The sequence below is a fragment of the Cucumis sativus genome, chromosome 5 (assembly GCF_000004075.3).
Source record: "Cucumis sativus cultivar 9930 chromosome 5, Cucumber_9930_V3, whole genome shotgun sequence".
NCBI lineage: Eukaryota > Viridiplantae > Streptophyta > Magnoliopsida > Cucurbitales > Cucurbitaceae > Cucumis > Cucumis sativus.
Genome location: NC_026659.2, coordinates 21,606,750 through 21,624,769, shown reverse-complemented (window position 1 = coordinate 21,624,769; position 18,020 = coordinate 21,606,750). Strand labels below are relative to the sequence as shown.

General features: G+C 35.0%; 3 protein-coding genes and 1 non-coding gene across 5 annotated transcripts; 2 read left to right on the top strand and 2 right to left on the bottom strand.

The window, feature by feature from the left end:
- Nucleotides 1-405: 405 nt before the first annotated feature.
- LOC101211172 (serine/threonine-protein phosphatase 7) lies at nucleotides 406-9,083 on the top strand. Its single transcript, XM_004142698.3, has 14 exons — nucleotides 406-639; nucleotides 1,212-1,308; nucleotides 2,276-2,433; nucleotides 2,522-2,572; nucleotides 2,646-2,807; nucleotides 2,904-3,449; nucleotides 3,855-4,328; nucleotides 4,665-4,805; nucleotides 6,183-6,287; nucleotides 6,554-6,613; nucleotides 7,720-7,914; nucleotides 7,998-8,069; nucleotides 8,142-8,235; nucleotides 8,811-9,083. Exons 1-13 carry the CDS (start codon nucleotides 523-525, stop codon nucleotides 8,193-8,195), a joined length of 2,232 nt encoding a protein of 743 aa, XP_004142746.1. The 5' UTR covers nucleotides 406-522; the 3' UTR covers nucleotides 8,196-8,235; nucleotides 8,811-9,083.
- Nucleotides 9,084-9,568: 485 nt separating this feature from the next.
- On the bottom strand, nucleotides 9,569-12,345 carry LOC101210925 (heat shock cognate 70 kDa protein 2-like). The gene is given in 2 exon segments (NM_001308871.1): nucleotides 9,569-11,514; nucleotides 11,938-12,345. Coding segments are annotated over 2 exon segments (1,959 nt in total). The 5' UTR covers nucleotides 12,152-12,345; the 3' UTR covers nucleotides 9,569-9,769.
- Nucleotides 12,346-14,117: 1,772 nt separating this feature from the next.
- On the top strand, nucleotides 14,118-14,189 carry TRNAP-AGG. The gene has a single exon. It is a non-coding gene; the product is annotated as a tRNA-Pro (tRNA).
- A 2,537-nt stretch (nucleotides 14,190-16,726) lies between these two features.
- LOC101210606 (dolichyl-diphosphooligosaccharide--protein glycosyltransferase subunit 4A) lies at nucleotides 16,727-17,384 on the bottom strand. Of its 2 annotated transcripts, none has more exons than XR_004216533.1 (2): nucleotides 17,249-17,384; nucleotides 16,727-17,012 (listed from the first exon to the last, which is right to left on the bottom strand). XR_004216533.1 is itself a non-coding variant. In XM_004142696.3 (2 exons), the coding sequence occupies exon 2, from the start codon at nucleotides 17,010-17,012 to the stop codon at nucleotides 16,899-16,901; it is 114 nt and encodes a 37-aa protein (XP_004142744.1). In that variant the 5' UTR covers nucleotides 17,013-17,017; nucleotides 17,249-17,372; the 3' UTR covers nucleotides 16,727-16,898. The 2 variants fall into 2 exon arrangements, 1 of the variants encoding a protein (XP_004142744.1); XM_004142696.3 differs by having other exon boundaries at nucleotides 16,727-17,017; nucleotides 17,249-17,372.
- Between the last annotated feature and the right edge of the window lie 636 nt (nucleotides 17,385-18,020).

Sequence of the window (18,020 nt, the reverse complement as noted above, 5' to 3'; positions counted from 1 at the left end):
TGTTAAAGTCTATCAACGTAAATCTTTAACTGTCGATATTATTTGAAATAGTATAAAGATATAATAAATATATGAATAATTTAATGGATCTCAGTTTTTTTTTTAATAATGATTAAGTATGTAAAAATATTTTTAAAAGATTGTAAATATAGCAAAGTCTATCACTTCACATCATTAATAGACTTTATCGCTGAAAATTATTATAGTTCATTAATAATAGATCAATATATAGTTTATCAATTATAAACTCCTAATACATTTGGACTTAATTATTTTAAATCTAACTATATTTGCAACTAATTCTAGAAAGAGAAAGAAATGAGTGGTCTAAAAATTTGACTACAAAATATCAATAAACTACCTGGCAGTGGCATTAACGTAATTTAATTGTTGAACCATGAACGTTTGTGTAATTACACAAATCGCAAACACAGCGACGGCCGTGCTTCACTCCGCTTTCTTGATTCTGTATTCTCGTCTCCAAACAACCCCCTTCCATCCCAACTGCGGTTCGGCGGTAGGATGGACTTTGCCGACGAGCTCACGCCCGGAGCCACCGCCTCCATTTCCAACCCTCTCAAGCCCTCCGATACCAGAGACAGCGGCGAGCTCTCATCCTCCGACAACGATACCGAAGATGTATTTTCTTCATCCTCCTCCTTTCTTCTTTTTTTTTTTCGCTTTACATTCTTAAATTTCTTGCATCTCATTCCTATCCTCTCGAACGCAAAGCTCATAGCACTGCCTTTTTTCTTGCTCTGGCGGAAACGGAAGCTTCCTGAGCTAGATACGTTGCTCAAGTGGTGCACTATGTGTGTGTTTAGCTCAATTCTCGTTGCTTGTTTTGTTTCTGTTTTTCTTTTTTTATCGGAGTGTAAATTGCGATAAGCTGCAGTACATAGAAGAAGTTAACCGACTTCCATTTTCGAACACTTATATCGATGCAGTAGATTTTATTATGCTATATAACGGTAGGGTTTAAGATATTTAGAGTCGAGTGTATTCAATCGATATACGTTCTAATTATCTTCACTCAACTGTGATTCAAAATTGTCGGCATTTGTGAATATTGCTATTTCTGGTAATCAGGATCGGCATATTCTTCTTCTTCGTTTTTGAGAATTGTAGTTCCCATTGTTCATTAGGTTCTGCTGTAATCATGCTCTTAATATTTTCAGTTTAGTACGGCTTACGTGCTATATTTACTCCAGGTACATCCTATTTTTTCAAACATGCCTGCTTCACTTGCACCGCCAATGTCTCCCATTCTTCCTCTGCAAAGTAAATGTAATGTAGCGATTCAGGCTGGTAAGTATTTCTGAGATTTAATGGAGAGCAATTAGCTCTTTTTATTATCTTTGGGCATAAAGTCTCAATACTCAATTTTTTTGAAACTTGAACTGATTATAATCTTCTTACTACCAATTTCTCTTTCAGTTAACGTTGTTATTCCTGTCATGCTATTGTCCATCACACTTGCAATGTAATTTTGTTGATTGTAGTGCTTAGACATATCATGTGAAGTTAAGAATACCTGAATGCCTGTGCATGTATGTGATAAGTATTATGGATTCAAGTTTCTATAAAATAAAAGTATTATGGATTTAAGTGTGTTGCTTATAAAATTCACTTTAGGCAGCTTAATTGTTAGTGTGTATGTGATCACTTAGCCTTGGGAGCATGGATCCTGCAACTCTCACTCTCTTTGAGATTTCTTTAGGATGTGGACACAGTTGCTCTAATACTTAATACTTAATATGATTGCTGTATTTGAGGTGTCCAAATTCTCAAACTCCCGCTGTATGCCATGGATTAACATTTGATGTTGGAGATCATTTTAAAGTAAATTCAGAAGAAACAATATCCACCTCTTGCAAATAAGCTTGTTCCTGGAATTTTTTTTGACCTTTGTTGACATTTGCACCTGAACTGGTACACCTGAAAGTGGAGAAAAGCGTCCATTTATTGATTTTTTCTTCAGGTTGTCAATTATGCCTAGGAAATCTTAGAACCGCCTATTGTGCACCTTGAGTCACTTTCCATTCTTTCTTAATAAAAATTTAGTTTTTATCCAAAATAAAAGAAATAAATAAATTCTGTGACCTTGAGACACTTTTTTTTTCTCCTTTTACAAACTTTTTCCATCTCATTTTAGAAGTTTTCTACCTGTCATGGCATTGTGAAACTGTACATACTTCAGCGAACTATAATTTTGATGGTATTTGGTGGCTTGCTATGATATAGTGTCACATTTAAATGCCCTAATTCATTGTAGATATGGATGATAAATTGGAGACAATTCAAAATATATGTCAGAAAATTGTGGACACCACAAACTTGTACTCATTTTCTAAATTGGATGACCAGCAAGTATATTCTCTTATGAGGCTGAGGGAAATTTCTCATCGGATTGTTAATGAGCGTGATTCGAGGGTAAGTAAAAATGCTCTGGTGGGAACTCCTTTGCTTTTAGGACAGGGACGTAAGTTTTGTAATTAAAAGCATGTTTAATGTGTTGTAGGTGACAAGAAATGATGTGATTAGTGCTATGTGCTTTTACATCAACAAACTGGTAAGATTTGCATAGTTAATCACCGTAGGTAGATCCTCGTTAAACATTCATGAACTGACAAACTATTTTGCAGGCAGGTAAGTGCAAGGATATTGTTGACATTATGAATAAGATGTCCTATAAAGACTTGGATGACCAGCAGATGCAACAGCTATTGAGGTTGAAAGAGCTTCTTTGTGGGATTGTTGATGGAGCCAAAGATGTGGAAACTGAACCTTCCCGTATTGTTGAACAGGTAGGGCTTCAAGATGCAAGATCTTCTAATGTAGTACTTTTTTTTTTTACAAAATCATGTCTATAATAATTACCAAGATGCTATTTACATTAATAGGGCATGGTGAGTGATATCTGGACGACAGAGAGTTTGGAAGTGGAGCCAATTGATTCCTGCAATGATGACATACCACTTGGAGAGACACAAATTGTAGCGATTGAAGATGAACAGGCAGTAGCTGAAGCTAGGCTCAAGAATCAATATTGTGACATGTCGCATGTTAAACACTCTGTCAGTTGGCCTCCAAATGGTAGTTTAACCTTAGAGTGGGTTGTACAGATGATGAAAATTCTTGAACTGTCTTCAAGAAACTACTCTCCAGCAGAATTTCAACTTATAATGCCAGTTTCTGTGGTAGATGCAATACTTGATGTAGCTGAAAGTATCCTTCACAAGGAACCAAACTGCCTGGAAATTGACTGCCACGGAGAAGTTTCAAAAGTGGTTATAGTTGGGGACATTCATGGACATTATCATGACTTACTTCATCTATTCGAACTTGCTAATTTGCCATCTGAAAGCCAGTATTACGTTTTTAATGGTAATTATGTGGACAGAGGAGCATGGGGACTTGAGGTGTTTTTGGTTTTATTGGCGTGGAAGGTAAGATGAAGTTGTTTTACTTGTTATTGAATATATTATGTATAGGAGGCCAAAAGGGGAAAACAAGCATGCATAACAAATTCTGAATGAGTCAATTTGTGCAAATCCTTACCTGTGAGAAGAAAAAACAGTTAAATAAGTATTGCTTTTAAACTATTGATGTATATTGCCCTTATGTAGAGCACACACAAATATGAGTATGGATCATTGTTCACTGCTTTTTCTCCTTTTTTCTTCACATAACTACACCCTTGAATATACGGAAAAAAAAAAGGTGGTTCTCTGTGAGCAGGAATTGGATGTTTAGGATTTAGAGAAGGTAGCATTAATTACATTTTTGTTCTGGAAAATGTATACCTTTTTGACACCTTAATGCCTCATTTATTGATGAGGCATGCAAAACAGATCTTGATGCCTGATAGAGTATATCTGCTCCGTGGAAATCATGAAACGAGAATTTGTACATCATCCTACGGTTTTGAGAAAGAAGTAAGGACAAAATATGGCGAGCAAGGTGAAAAAGTATATCACAGGTGCTTGGAAACATTTAAGGAACTTCCTTTGGCTGCAATTATTGCTGGAAAAGTATATACAACACATGGAGGGTTATTTCGTAAGCCATGCAATCCTGATCTGCAGAATGACAAGGAGATGAAGACAGGAAAGCTGGAGATTGGATCCTTGCAAGATTTATCTAAGCTTGAAAGGTTTTTTGTTGATATTCCAACTAAAGACGAAGATCCAAATATAATTTTGGCAGATGTATTGTGGTCAGATCCTTCCAAGGTAGATGGTTTAAGGGAAAATCAAGCCAGAGGAGCAGGTCTATCATGGGGTCCTGATTTTACAGAAGCATTCTTAAAGCTGTCCAATTTAAAGGTTATACTCAAACCTGTGATTTATTGGACATTTTTGTTTGTGGAAAAAGCTTGTGACCTGCATTTGTGGTAAATTCAGGCCATTTTACCTTGGACATTTTCAAGGTTCTATGAGTTCATTTTGAGTATTTAGATCAAAAGTTATTTCTTCTCCATCTTTCCATCCTTTCATTTACATTTATCATGTGTAATTACAGAACTTTTTGAAAATATATATACCAATTTGGTCAGAAAGGGAAAGAATCGAACTTTTGAATTGTGTTTGAGAACCAACTTTAGGGGTTATGATACCAAGCTGACAGGTTTATTATTTTTCTTTTGATTGTCAATGTTGTAGTTGATCATTAGGTCACATGAAGGCCCAGATTCAAGGGATGGTAAGATAGATTTTGATGATATGATAATGGGTTATAGCACAGATCACGACATCAAATCAGGGAAATTATATACTCTATTTAGCGCTCCAGATTTCCCTCAGGTACCCACTCCTTGCCTCATGCTTCCATTTATATTGTCATTAAATCATATTTTAGGCTCATTGTAACGTGCTTGTAGTCACATATAACTGCACCATGTGTGAACCATAAGTTGAATTAGGTGTAGTCCTTTAATCTGCTTGTGGATGTATTCCTTATCATATTTCAAACAAGTCTCTCCTAGGTATTTAAGGTAGACTTCCATGCATCTTGGGTTGCACCTACTTTTTGCAATTCAGCCAAGGGGGACGACCACAGTTTACCATGTCGGAACCTCTCTTGCTTTCTTTTTCTTAATATTCTTGAGTTCTTTTTTTTTTTGTTGTTGTGTGACGGGTGGGTAGCAAAAAAATGGGTGTAGTCCAATATGCATATAAGGTATGTATTAAATGAGTTGTATAGTTATCGAAAGGAAAAATTATTCAAGAAGCCCACCACAAGGTGGGTAGCAATTTTGAACCTTTAGATGTGGGAGAGAAGCTCTTATTTGTAAAAGACAAAGTACTACGAAGTCCAAACTTATATCTAGTAGTTCTTGGAGGATGTGCAAATTTTGAATGTACATCCCTTTGTTATTAAGAGACATCCAAATTGTGGTAGCCTCATTGAATAAATTCTCATCCCACAGCGCTGGCTGATTTTTCAGAAATCCCACACCACTAGCATCCAAAATTTTATCTGTTTTTCAGTGTGTAAAATATCCGTCTCTCTTTCCTTCTCATTTTCTATTTCATTCTTAAAATTGAATAACTTGTGTAATAGTATGATATCTCAATTTACACTCGATGGAAAATTGAATCACGGTAAATGGGTTTGGTTAAATTCATCTATATCATTCAAATGATTTGGGTTATGCGGGAAGTGCTAGATGAGCGTATTAATTACTTTAGAACCTAAGTATTTTAATTAAATATGATATTTATGATAAAATATTGATTGAAATAAATATTTTAGTCTAGAAAATGAATTAAGCATTAGCATGTGGTTGTCGAACATTTAAATTTCCATCAAGAGGATGCCCATTGAGGTTTATGTTAGTACTAGGGTGGTATTGGTGAAGCAACTACTGGGGAATATATGTTTCTTATAAAAACATGGTGAACAACCATTGATCCATCTTTTTCACTCACATATTGAAGACAAAAAGAAGAGTCATAATATGAATTTTTTTTTCTTCATTTTTTCTTTAATTGTTACTTCCCAACATCTACTTTTTCCTTTTCCCACCAACTTTGTATTCTGAAAAGTCAATGTTATTGCACTTCTTTATTTGTGGTCTCATATTTTTCTTTGTATGCTAGGATGCATTTTGTGGTAGAGCAGTGGATTTGATATGAACTAAAACTTTTGATAAATTTTCGTGTTTGGATTTTATGCAGTTTGGTCAGAAGAGTTACAATAATGAGGGAGCATATGCTACTTTGAAGCATCCGGATTTTGAAACTCCATCCTTCCATACATTTAAAGCTGTAGATAAACCGAAGGTATAGGCATCTATTTTCACGTTCTTGAGGGAACAATTAGAATTTGATCGTATAAGGCAAGATCATATAGAACTCCAACTCTGATTGGGATTTAGGTTCATGAACTTCAAAGCACATTACTGCATGCTAGGGTAAGGGTATTATTGATCCTTCTAGATGCTTTTAAGATAGTCATCTGATTTATTGATTAGTGTGAATATTTCTTGATCAATTTGGAATTTATTTTTGCTCCAGCATTTCTAATTCATGCTTGGTTTTGCTCACAGATAGACGTTTGCTATTTTGGTTGTGAAGGACATGATTTAGATTTAGATTTGACATTAATGGTAAGTCAGCATTATATTATTCAAAATATAAAGGCAGATCCTCGTTATTACCTGAACGTGATATTACATTCACAATTACACATGCATATCTCAATGCACATGATACCGTGTATTCTTGATGAATCTGGAGATTCATATATTTGGAGATAAGTAGATTGTATTCAGATTAGTTATTATTCAAATTTCTAATGAAATACTATGGTCATTCGGAATACTATCACCATTGTTGATGGATTATTTCTAGCACTTCAATATTGATCAATATTGAAGCCATTGACCGGCTTAAAAAGACTATAGGGTTTGGTGTTAATTGACAGCTTGTACGAGCAAATGCAAACAGTTTGGTCAAAGGATGTGAAGCATCTAAACAGAGAGCTAATTCCTCTTCTGGGTCTGACATTGTAGCCAACCGATTGAGGAGACAAGAGTAAGGATATTGTTGCTGTTTTGCAGTAGCCACTAACCAGTGGAAGAGGGGGTGGGGGGGTGTTTGGGGAAGGAGTGGAGTTGTGAACTCTATGGAGCTAGGACGCTAGGAAGTTGGGAACTCTGGGGCCTACAGTAAAAAGAGTTAAGAAGGTATAAAATTGATATTTTTTTAATAGTGGAAGTGGAAATCACAAATTCCTTGGATCAAACAAGGAACCCCACACCATTCAACTCCATCTTTCCCAAATCCTTGGGCCAAACACCCCTTAAAAGTTTATTTGGACAATATAAACATGCAATTATCAACACCTCCAAAAATACGCTCCCCCATTAAATTGCTTGATTGAAACGTTGTGGAATAAAATTCTAATTGCCCAGCATGTAAACTTTGAGCTGAAGGCTAGTCAAACTTGCTTGGCGAATATCAATACTTTTATGCCTTGGTGAAAGCTGGTGTTTGGGCTTATATGCTTATGATACATACGTGGAAGGATTGGTCCATTCTCTATAAAGTTACTTTTTTAAGTAATGATTTTAATTTGGAGCTACCATACTTTTGGAAATTCAGGGTCAATAACCCATTAGTAGTCCCTTCAGTTCTTGTAATAACATTCAGAACAATGCCTTCAATAATATCAGCTTCCATCACTTATTTTGTTTTCTGATGTCTCTTATAGGCTCTAGCTGACGCTGTCTCTTCTAACAACTCTAGTCCTATTGAGATTCATTCAGGGGTTGATTTTGAGGCATTAGGCATATTAAACCCACCTTCTTGGAGCATTACATTGACAGATGATGCTACAGGTACCCAAAATGTTCCGATTCCAAAGGCTCCTGTGGTAGAAGGGCTGCCTCTGCCGCCTAGCATAGAGGTGATCGTTTTTCCTAGTTGCTATCTTACAGTTGTCGAAGTGTAATTGGATCTAAAACAAGGTACTACAATTTCCAAATATAGGAACCTCACAAGGCTGCTTATGAATACTTCTTGGAGCTCATTGCAGGACTGAAATTTATGCTCCAAACAACAGTTAGTGAAACATAACCCTTATCTGTTAATGTTATGTTTTTAATTTGATAAACTAATGGTGATTGTATGCAGGAAAATAAGAACAAAATCCATGTTTCTCATCGAAAGAGGAAGAAGTGCAATTAGACATGTGAAGAAATTGAAGTTTTGTCATTCAGAAAATCTGGTAATTCTTTTTTGGAAATTGTCTGAATCAAGCAATTGTTTCCATCTTTCATAACTAGCATCATTTTAGAAAATTTGTTAAGATAGTTTTTCTCTGTCCATCTCGGTTGAGATCGATCATCTAGACTTGGTTAGAAACTTTTTCATCTTGTCGATGGTTTTGAGCCATCGGTGGAACTTCATCCAAAATCAACACCATTCTACTAATTATGTAATCTTTCTAAATCTTATTCCAGACTTTATATCCTTTCAAATTTTCTCCAAATTTAGTTATCTTTACCGAATCAATTTTGGTGTTAATATGGGCGAGATTTCATTGAGAAAGCCCAAATTTATAGAACTTTGATGTTAATCTTGTTTGAGATTTCATCAAAAAAGCCCAAGACATTCAATAAGATGAAGAATTTAGTTTTTTCTTACCTCAGTGGTCAATCTGGATCGAGATGGACCGAACAAATTTTCTAGAAGCATGCTAGTTTTAGATGGAGACATTTGGAGGCTAATTCTGTTTTTTTTTTTTTTTCAACTAGTCTGGAATAAAAGTATGATACCCCACTTAAACTTGTATTCCAACAGGTTCTTTGTCCAAAGGAAAACATCTCTGATGGGGGGAGGGAATGAGTTGACATCAGGGGGTGATTTGAGAGTTTGCAGCTCTGTTTATGCCATCTCCGCTCTCATTTCTGGGCTCAATTTAACGATCTTCCTCATTGTAATGTCAAAGGATAACATGAAAAGATGAAGATGAGATGTAGTATCAGAGCTGAATGATCAATTCAATTCTTGATTCTTTCAATGCCCCTATCAAGTATTTGTACATTTCATCTCAAAATAATAATTCTTCTTTCATCTATAACCCCCCCAAGGTCCCAAGAAAACTGTTCCAACATGAAATGATAGGACCATTAGGAAAACAGGACAACATATTTCTTCCAGCCCCTTCATTCCAATTCCAATTCCAATTTTGATGCCTTTACTTTCAGATCAACAAATTTCAAAATTAGCCCCTTCGTTTCAAATTCAAAATTAGTTTTATATTAAATTTAGAGGGGGGGGGGGGGGGGGGGGGGAAGAGTTATAAATATTGGATCTGTATCGATTAGACTAATCCATTTTTCATATCCTCAAAATTTGGTCAAAAAGAATAATACCCTTCAATTACGCGTTTGATTTCGAAGAGCATCTGATGGAATTCCCAACACTAGTTGGCTAGGCCGACTTAGTCAACAAGAAATTGTGCTACAAGAATCTAAAAAGCTAGAAATTGCGGAAGTATTATAAGAAGTACTAAAGTTCAAACGCAGTCTTGCCAATATGAATAAACCCAAAAGAACTACGATTCAAAAGCGTCTTCTTTTAAACGGATTGGCGATGAATTTACAATAAGATAAACTTTTCCCTTCATTAACTAGGGGGTGGCCAAAAAACAAAAACAAAATTTAAAGGACAAAAAGAAACCCAAAATACATCATTCCATTGTATAAAGAAAATTTTCATCGCCTCAATCCTCCCATCACAATCAAAAGAAACTAAATTTAATCAACTTCTTCAATCTTAGGACCCGCGCCACTGCCGCCGGATGGAGGAGGAGCATCATCGTCATCCATAGCACCGCCGCCCATGCCAGGTCCTCCAGCACCTTGATACATCTTAGCAACGATGGGGTTGCAAATACTCTCAAGCTCCTTCATTTTATCTTCGAACTCATCAGCTTCAGCAAGTTGGTTGTTGTCAAGCCACTGGACTGCCTGTTCAATGGCATCCTCAATCTTCTTTTTGTCTGCCGGATCCAATTTGGAGCTGAACTTCTCATCCCTCACAGTGTTCCTCATGTTATAAGCATAGTTTTCCAAGGAGTTCTTCGCTTCAACCTTCTTCTTGTGCTCCTCATCATCCGCCTTGTATTTCTCTGCTTCTTGCACCATCTTCTCAATCTCTTCCTTCGACAACCGCCCCTTGTCATTCGTGATTGTGATCTTGTTCTTCTGACCAGTGGTTTTATCCTCGGCAGAGACGTTGAGAATACCATTGGCGTCGATGTCGAAGCAAACTGTAATCTGAGGAACACCTCTTGGAGCCGGAGGGATTCCAGAGAGCTCGAATTTTCCAAGCAAGTTGTTGTCGCGGGTTCTTGCTCTCTCACCTTCATAGACTTGGATCAAAACACCAGGCTGATTGTCGGAATATGTAGAGAAAACTTGTTCTTTCTTGGTGGGGATGGTGGTATTCCTTGGAATCAAGACAGTCATCACACCACCGGCTGTTTCGAGACCAAGGGAAAGAGGGGTAACATCCAAGAGCAGAAGATCTTGAACCTTCTCATTACCCTCACCACTCAAAATGGCAGCTTGAACAGCAGCTCCATAGGCAACAGCTTCATCAGGGTTGATACTCTTGCAAAGCTCTTTGCCATTGAAGAAATCTTGCAACAATTGCTGCACTTTAGGAATCCTAGTAGAACCACCAACAAGAACAACATCATGTACAGTGCTTTTATCCATCTTGGCATCTCTCAAACACTTCTCAACTGGTTCCATACACTTCCTGAAAAGATCCATATTGAGTTCTTCAAATCTAGCACGAGTAATGGTTGAATAGAAGTCAATTCCTTCGTAAAGAGAATCAATCTCAATTGTAGTTTGAGCTGTGGAGGAAAGTGTCCTCTTCGCCCGTTCACAAGCGGTTCTCAATCTTCTTAGAGCTCTGGGGTTTCCACTAATGTCTTTCTTGTTTTTTCTCTTGAATTCTTGCACGAAATGGTTAACCAATCTGTTGTCAAAATCTTCACCACCCAGATGAGTGTCTCCGGCAGTTGACTTCACCTCAAAAATACCTTCTTCGATTGTAAGCAATGAAACATCAAATGTACCACCACCCAAATCGAAAATTAGAACGTTCTTTTCGCCAGAGCTGCTTGACTTCTTGTCAAGACCATAAGCAATGGCGGCAGCTGTTGGTTCATTGATAATACGCATCACATTTAGGCCGGAAATGACACCAGCATCCTTGGTGGCCTGTCTCTGAGAATCGTTGAAGTAAGCCGGGACAGTGACGACGGCATTCTTCACTGTTGTGCCGAGATACGCCTCAGCAATTTCCTTCATCTTTATGAGCACCATAGAAGAGATTTCTTCAGCAGAGAACTGCTTCTCCTCACCCTTGTAGTTTACAACGATCATTGGCTTATCGCTAGGACCAGCAATAACTTTAAACGGCCAGAGCTTGATATCACTCTGGACCGATGCATCGCTAAATCTTCGGCCAATTAAACGCTTGGCATCTGATAATAAACAAAAGAAGCTGATCAATCAAACAGTTCAACAAACACCAAACAAATAACGAAAACCCGCTTAACTCAACAAAAAAAAAAAAAAAAAAAACACAGAAATAAATAAACAGTTGAACTAGCTTAAAAAAACATCACTGCAGATGGACTAAGACCAAAACTCGAGAAAACCAAAAGCGATATAATCAAGAACTATAACAAAAACCTCAGCACAAAACTCCAAAAGAAATCGTAAATATACCCTACAGTTCAACTCATCAAAGTAGCAACAACCTAAGACGCTCCGATTAGGCACATACTTTCTATAAACTCGAACAACCTGAATCCATTTCTCAAGAAACAAGAAAAACTCCATAGAACAGCAACTCAAAGCGCAAAAAAAAAAAAAAAAAAAGAAAACAAGAAAAAAAAGCTTACCAAAAACGGTATTAATCGGGTTCATGGCGACCTGATTCTTAGCTGCATCACCGATCAAGCGCTCAGAGTCGGTGAAAGCAACATACGACGGCGTGGTCCTGTTACCCTGGTCGTTGGCAATGATCTCAACTCGATCATGCTGCCACACACCGACGCAAGAGTATGTAGTTCCAAGATCGATTCCGATAGCCGGACCTTCTCCTTTACCGGCCATAGTGAACGTTCAAATCGTCGATTGAAAAAAGAATCTACGATGATAAGAAAGGAAAGCAAGAGAAACTGATTGGTGGGTGCAGAATTTAGGGTTAGAAGATTTGAAAGTTATAAGGAGAAAGAAGAGAGGCGGAAGATTTATATAGAAACTTTTAAGGAGAAAAAAAAATAGGGTTCTAGAGAGTTCTAATGGGAAAAGATAGTTAAGGCTGAAAAGTTATTTGCGTTTGGCGTATGAACATACAAAATATAACGTCGACCGTTACTTTTTCTACTCTCTAGGTTTTTCTAGAACTTTCCTTTTCCCTTTCTTTATTTATATATCATCTTTTATTACCTTTTTGCCCTTCTCTTTTTATTAAATTTCTACTATGGGATAATTTTTTTTTTTTTAATCTCTCAATTCATAGTAATGAGTTGTGACTATTCAAGCTATTGAATTGTCGTAGTCTTAAAAAGAAAATGTACAATTTGTTTATGCTATATGATTTAGATCAAGTATTTGTATTGGAGGGTTTTTCTTCTTCGACTATTCTGTATAAATTTTAAAACGAACTTTTTAGGCATTTCCATGTCTTCATTACTAATAATAATAATGGTAGGGTTATCTTGTGAATAATATTAATAATAATAGTATTGGGGTTGTACTCCATCAAGTCCAATCTCCTCGGTAGGCTCAAGACCCATAAAAATTAATCTTGTTAGTAGTTGGGTTAGTTGAGTTCACTTTCAATTCACCAAATAATGAAAGAGTGAGCAAGCTTGTTGGCTCCAAGTGAGTGTCGAAGAATAGATCATATAACTAATGTCATTCAAGATTAGTCGAACTAAACACTTTTGATATTAACTTAAGACATCAAAGTGGACATGACACGACATTAGGTGTGAGTTTTCTTGCAGGTTAGCTTGAAAACATCGAATAAACCAAAGAGTTACCTAACAAAATATGTGCATCAATGAATGAGTCAAAATAACATTTTAATCTCTACACTTTATTCAACTTTTGGGTCTATATTTTTTAAAAAATCAATTTTAGTATTTGTATTTTTTTGTTATAAAACCTAAATTTAATTCTCATTGCTAATTTATTGTTTTATTTTATTTATATTTATGTTACCTTTTAGCAATTTTTAATATGAACTTTGATGGCATATTTATACGAGAATATATTTGTAGCATCATTCTCAATTACCATCACCTCTTTGACTTATGCCCTTAGATTATGCCTTTAATTCTAAATTTGATTTTACTATATTTTTCCATACATGTTTTTACTTCTAATGTGTATGTATACTTCACATTGTATCAACATATACTTTCTTCTTACTCATTTTAATATTCACTTATTTTATTTCTTTAAAATAAGTCATTATTATTTAACTATTTTGGATAAATTTTAATTTTTTTAGATACTTTATTTAAGTCTCAAGATTCATTCAAAGTTCCATAACTAAAAAGTAAATCAATAACCTATTTTAGCAAGAATAATGATAACAACAACCATTTTTGGTTTAAATTACTTTTATTACTTTTAAATGTGCCATTAAACTGCAAAAAAAAAAACCTCTTAAACTTAGTTTATTTAGTTACTTTCCATTTTTGTTCATTTTGATTTCTATAGTTCTAAAATGTTTATTTTTTATGTCTTAAAAATAAAAATAAACTAATCAAAGTTTAATAGCATACAATAACTAAAATAAACTAAAGTTCATATAGAAATAAAAATGAAAATATAAAAACCAAATAAAAAACTAAACTAATAAATACACAAACGAAAACGATAATTAAATATATATATATATTTCTGCAAACTATTAAAATATGGGAAGATTTATTTAAATAATAATGAAAAAGTGTTGATAAACTAACATGAAATAGTAATAAAAATAAGAGTACAAAACTGAGAAACAGCTATAGTTATTTATTGATTTCATATAGAATTTTAAGAGACGAGATTACATGTAGATGGGCATTTGGTCTAGTGGTATGATTCTCGCTTAGGGTGCGAGAGGCCCCGAGTTCAATTCTCGGAATGCCCCCTTATTTATTTACGTTTCTTCTTAATAATTAATTTTGTGCTTTCTCCGCCTTTCTCACAGGCACGTACGTCATTATAGGTGGAATCATGTCCGTCATTATAGGTGGAATGGAGAAAGTAGTTCCAATGGGAACATTTATTGAAATTATCAAATTCAAGTTAAATACGGTTCCTTTTTTATTATTAAAATACAGTGTTCATATATTTTTATGATTAATAAAAAGTAATGAAAATTTTATAATAAATTAGTAGTGAAGACTAAATCTAAGATTTATTAAAATTTTAGAAACTAAAATTGGATATTTGAAAGTATAAAACGTTAGAATTAGATAGTTATATTTTTCTTTTTGATTTTCTCGTTAGATGTTTTGGGATGATTAACGCCAAAGAATTCAACCAAAGAATATAAGAATGACTCGACGACAAGAATGACAATATAATATCTATAACTGGAAACTACGAGCACATAGTATTAGCCACGAATATTTCTAAGTACCAATGATACTCCTTAGATAACAATGCAAAACTCAGTGCACTATCTTCAACTTTTAAACATAATACAGTAACTATTACAAATCAATCGTCAAGTTAGTTACAGTACAGCAAAAGCTTAAACTAACATTAAAAGTTTCAACTAAAGAAACTACACTACTTTCCCTTCAAACACTCCATCATCTCCAATCAGCAGCACACTACCACTACTCCCCATTGCGTGATGAAGAAAACAATTACTTTTCTTCAGCAGACAAAGGTAGTAGGATAGTGAGAGAATTCACTAATGCATCGATTTTTTACCGACATTCAGAAAGTGAGTGTAGTAGACCACTTAAGGATCTGGACTAAGCAGAAAGTACACTTAGTATTCTGTGTATTCTGGTGGCCAAGGCAGGGGGGATTAGTAACCCTTTTGATGATATGTGCACATTTTCTAGAAGGATGGATCCAGCTTAATGAAGTGAACAAACGAAATGTTGGACATATGACACGTGAGAGTCTTGAAATAATTGATAGCTTAAAGTTAATGTTCTTGGGGTAGGCCCAAGGGCATCTTGTTATGTTGATGAAGCATGAGGCTAGATAATAACTTGAGAAAGCATATTGGTAACTTTAGGCCAAAGGTGTCAGCATGCTTAAGGAATTGATTAAAGATGAATTTCCTTACATTAACTAAGGAACTGTTGCCAATATGATCAACCAAAGTAGCAAGAGCAGTGGATATGCTAGAGTCATGAGTAGAGGGAAACTAGTTGACTATGCTAATCTTGTGTAAGATGACATATTTAACACAGTGATACTGTGGGTAGTTGACCATTGGAAAATAGTTCCCTCAATGAGTTCAAAAATTATGGACTCTAGAGATGGTTGAATTGTAACAAATTCTTCTAAACGAGAAATTTCAAGGAAGACATTAAAGAGAGTAGGAGAGAGTTTAAAAAGGATTTCTTTAACATGAGCCGTCTGAAACTCAGGATTACTAAGATAATTGAAATCAGTAGGTAGATTGACAATAAATTCTCTAATTAAACGAGGATAAAATGGCCTACTTGAAAGACAATTTTAGTAAAGTCCATGAGTGATGTTGATAAAAAAATGTTTTGTTTATGAGGGATGTGGTGCTGAACCACATACTTCCATTTTCTAACATTCTCCTCACTTAAAAGGAGATTCCATCCATAGAAACACTCCTAAGTTATACTTCCATTTCCTAACATTCTCCTCACTTAAAAGGAGATTCCATCCATAGAAACACTCCATGTATTCCCTAAGTTGTATGTCATCTAAAATATTAATTTCTTTAAATATTCATTGTATTCGGATTAGCTTACTTGCACACCGATTAAAAAAAACATAACTTTTCCAATTTTCAATATCCCTTATCGATCTTACCTTTTCGATTTTAGGTAGAAAAATGATTTTGATCACAAACCTTTGGAAGAAGCAACAATTTAGTTCATGAACTTATAGTTGGTGACAATTTAATCAAGATAGACATCGATAGTAATGTATCTTCCTCTATACAATTCATTGTATATGATATTTTGTTATATTATATTTAAAAATAGTACTTACAAACAAAAATCAAACAAAGTTATAAAAAACCTGTTTTCATTTGAATAATTTGATCGTTAATTTCAAGTGTTTCTTCAAAATAATAAATAAATAAATATTATAATAATGAAATTTAGGAGAGTTTTCAAAAACAAAAAACTACAAATAAAACTAAATTGGTTCCACAGAAAAACAATTCTAATGAGATATAGAGTGTCTATTTTTTCAAACAAATCATACTATGACACCATCATCATGAATGGTATTGTACGGTAGAAATTTTCTACGCATCCATTCTTGGGATTTTATATCATTGAAATGGAAAAAAAAAAAGTTTATGTTAAGCATCCTAATGAAACCCAGTAACCAATATAAGGAAATTACAAATTGCCGATTCTTTCTATGCAATTTGAAAGGAACTCAAACGATGTTGAAGGAAGAAACTCAATCAAATACATATAACTAATTGAGATCACAATCAAAGAGCCATGAGAAAAATCATGAGAATAAGTTACGATTTCATAGTAAAAAGGTTGCTTACATTGATTAGAAAATCCTCAAAGAAGAAAAGGGAAAACCTAACATACAGATTAAAAAAACGGTATACGTCTAACAGTAATGCATTTTACCGATTGACCTAGGGATCTGATTCAACCACATCTCAGTTTCCTTCATATTTCGGATCAGCCGTAACGTAATGGTAGGCAATCACTAAAGCAAAGACAAAAATGCCGAGAAAATTGGCAAGAAAACCTAACTCCTGATCGTCAATCATCTGCGCTGCGCAATAACGATACAAACGAAATTAAAAACTTCAATCGCCTACAATAATTTCGTTCCAGAAATCAGAACATTTTTTCAAATCCTTGAAAAACTAATCACAGGGTTTGGAAGACCGATTCAAAAATTGGGTAAGAAAAACGAGAATCTACCTAGTACTACTGGAACTAAGAAGGATTGGGAAAAGATCTTAGAATAAAAAATTGAAAGAAAAGAGGAAGAGGAGTGTACCTTCCGATCTGATTAATTGAGGGAGAAATAGGAAGTGAAAAGAGAAGATCCGATGCGACGACGAAATTGTTCGAGATGCAGTGGAGGATAGTGGGAAAAACCTCGTTTGTATTCTATTCTATGCAGCGGATGATTGGGCCATCCTTGGCCCATTTGGTTTCGTTTATTGGGCCTCCGTACTTCATTTAGCCCAACAAGATTTCATGAAATTGGTAAGGACGTCTAAAATATCCCAAACATGAGATGTTACAAACTGATTAAGAAAGATTCTTAATTACACTTTAATTAAAACTAACAAAAATTTCCAACCTGAACCCTACAATCAACCTTTTCCAAAACTAAAAATCCTTATTATTGATATCATTCGTTAACAAACGCCAACAAGTTCCCAACCCGATTGGTTACAACAAGTGATATCAATGGTGAAATCTGAGAGGGAGAGTAAGAGAGATGACTCATGGCACTTATCAATGATTAAATGGATGGTTTCTTCGAATTGATTGTATATTGGGGTGACATACAGTTGTCCTTTCATGGAAAATCAAACCATATGGTAAGACATTTTTAAATAGTTTCTAAGGTCCAAGTTTAGAGAATAATAATATGTTTAAATAATTGTGTTAAGATATTATTAATTTCCACTTGGCGTATTGAAAACCCTCCAAATAAGATAAAAAGAACCTTTGCCACTTTTCAATGTTATAGTCAGATATGGCATTTTTCCTTTTTGCATGTGATCCACTTGGGCTTTTCAAACCCAGTGACGTGGCTG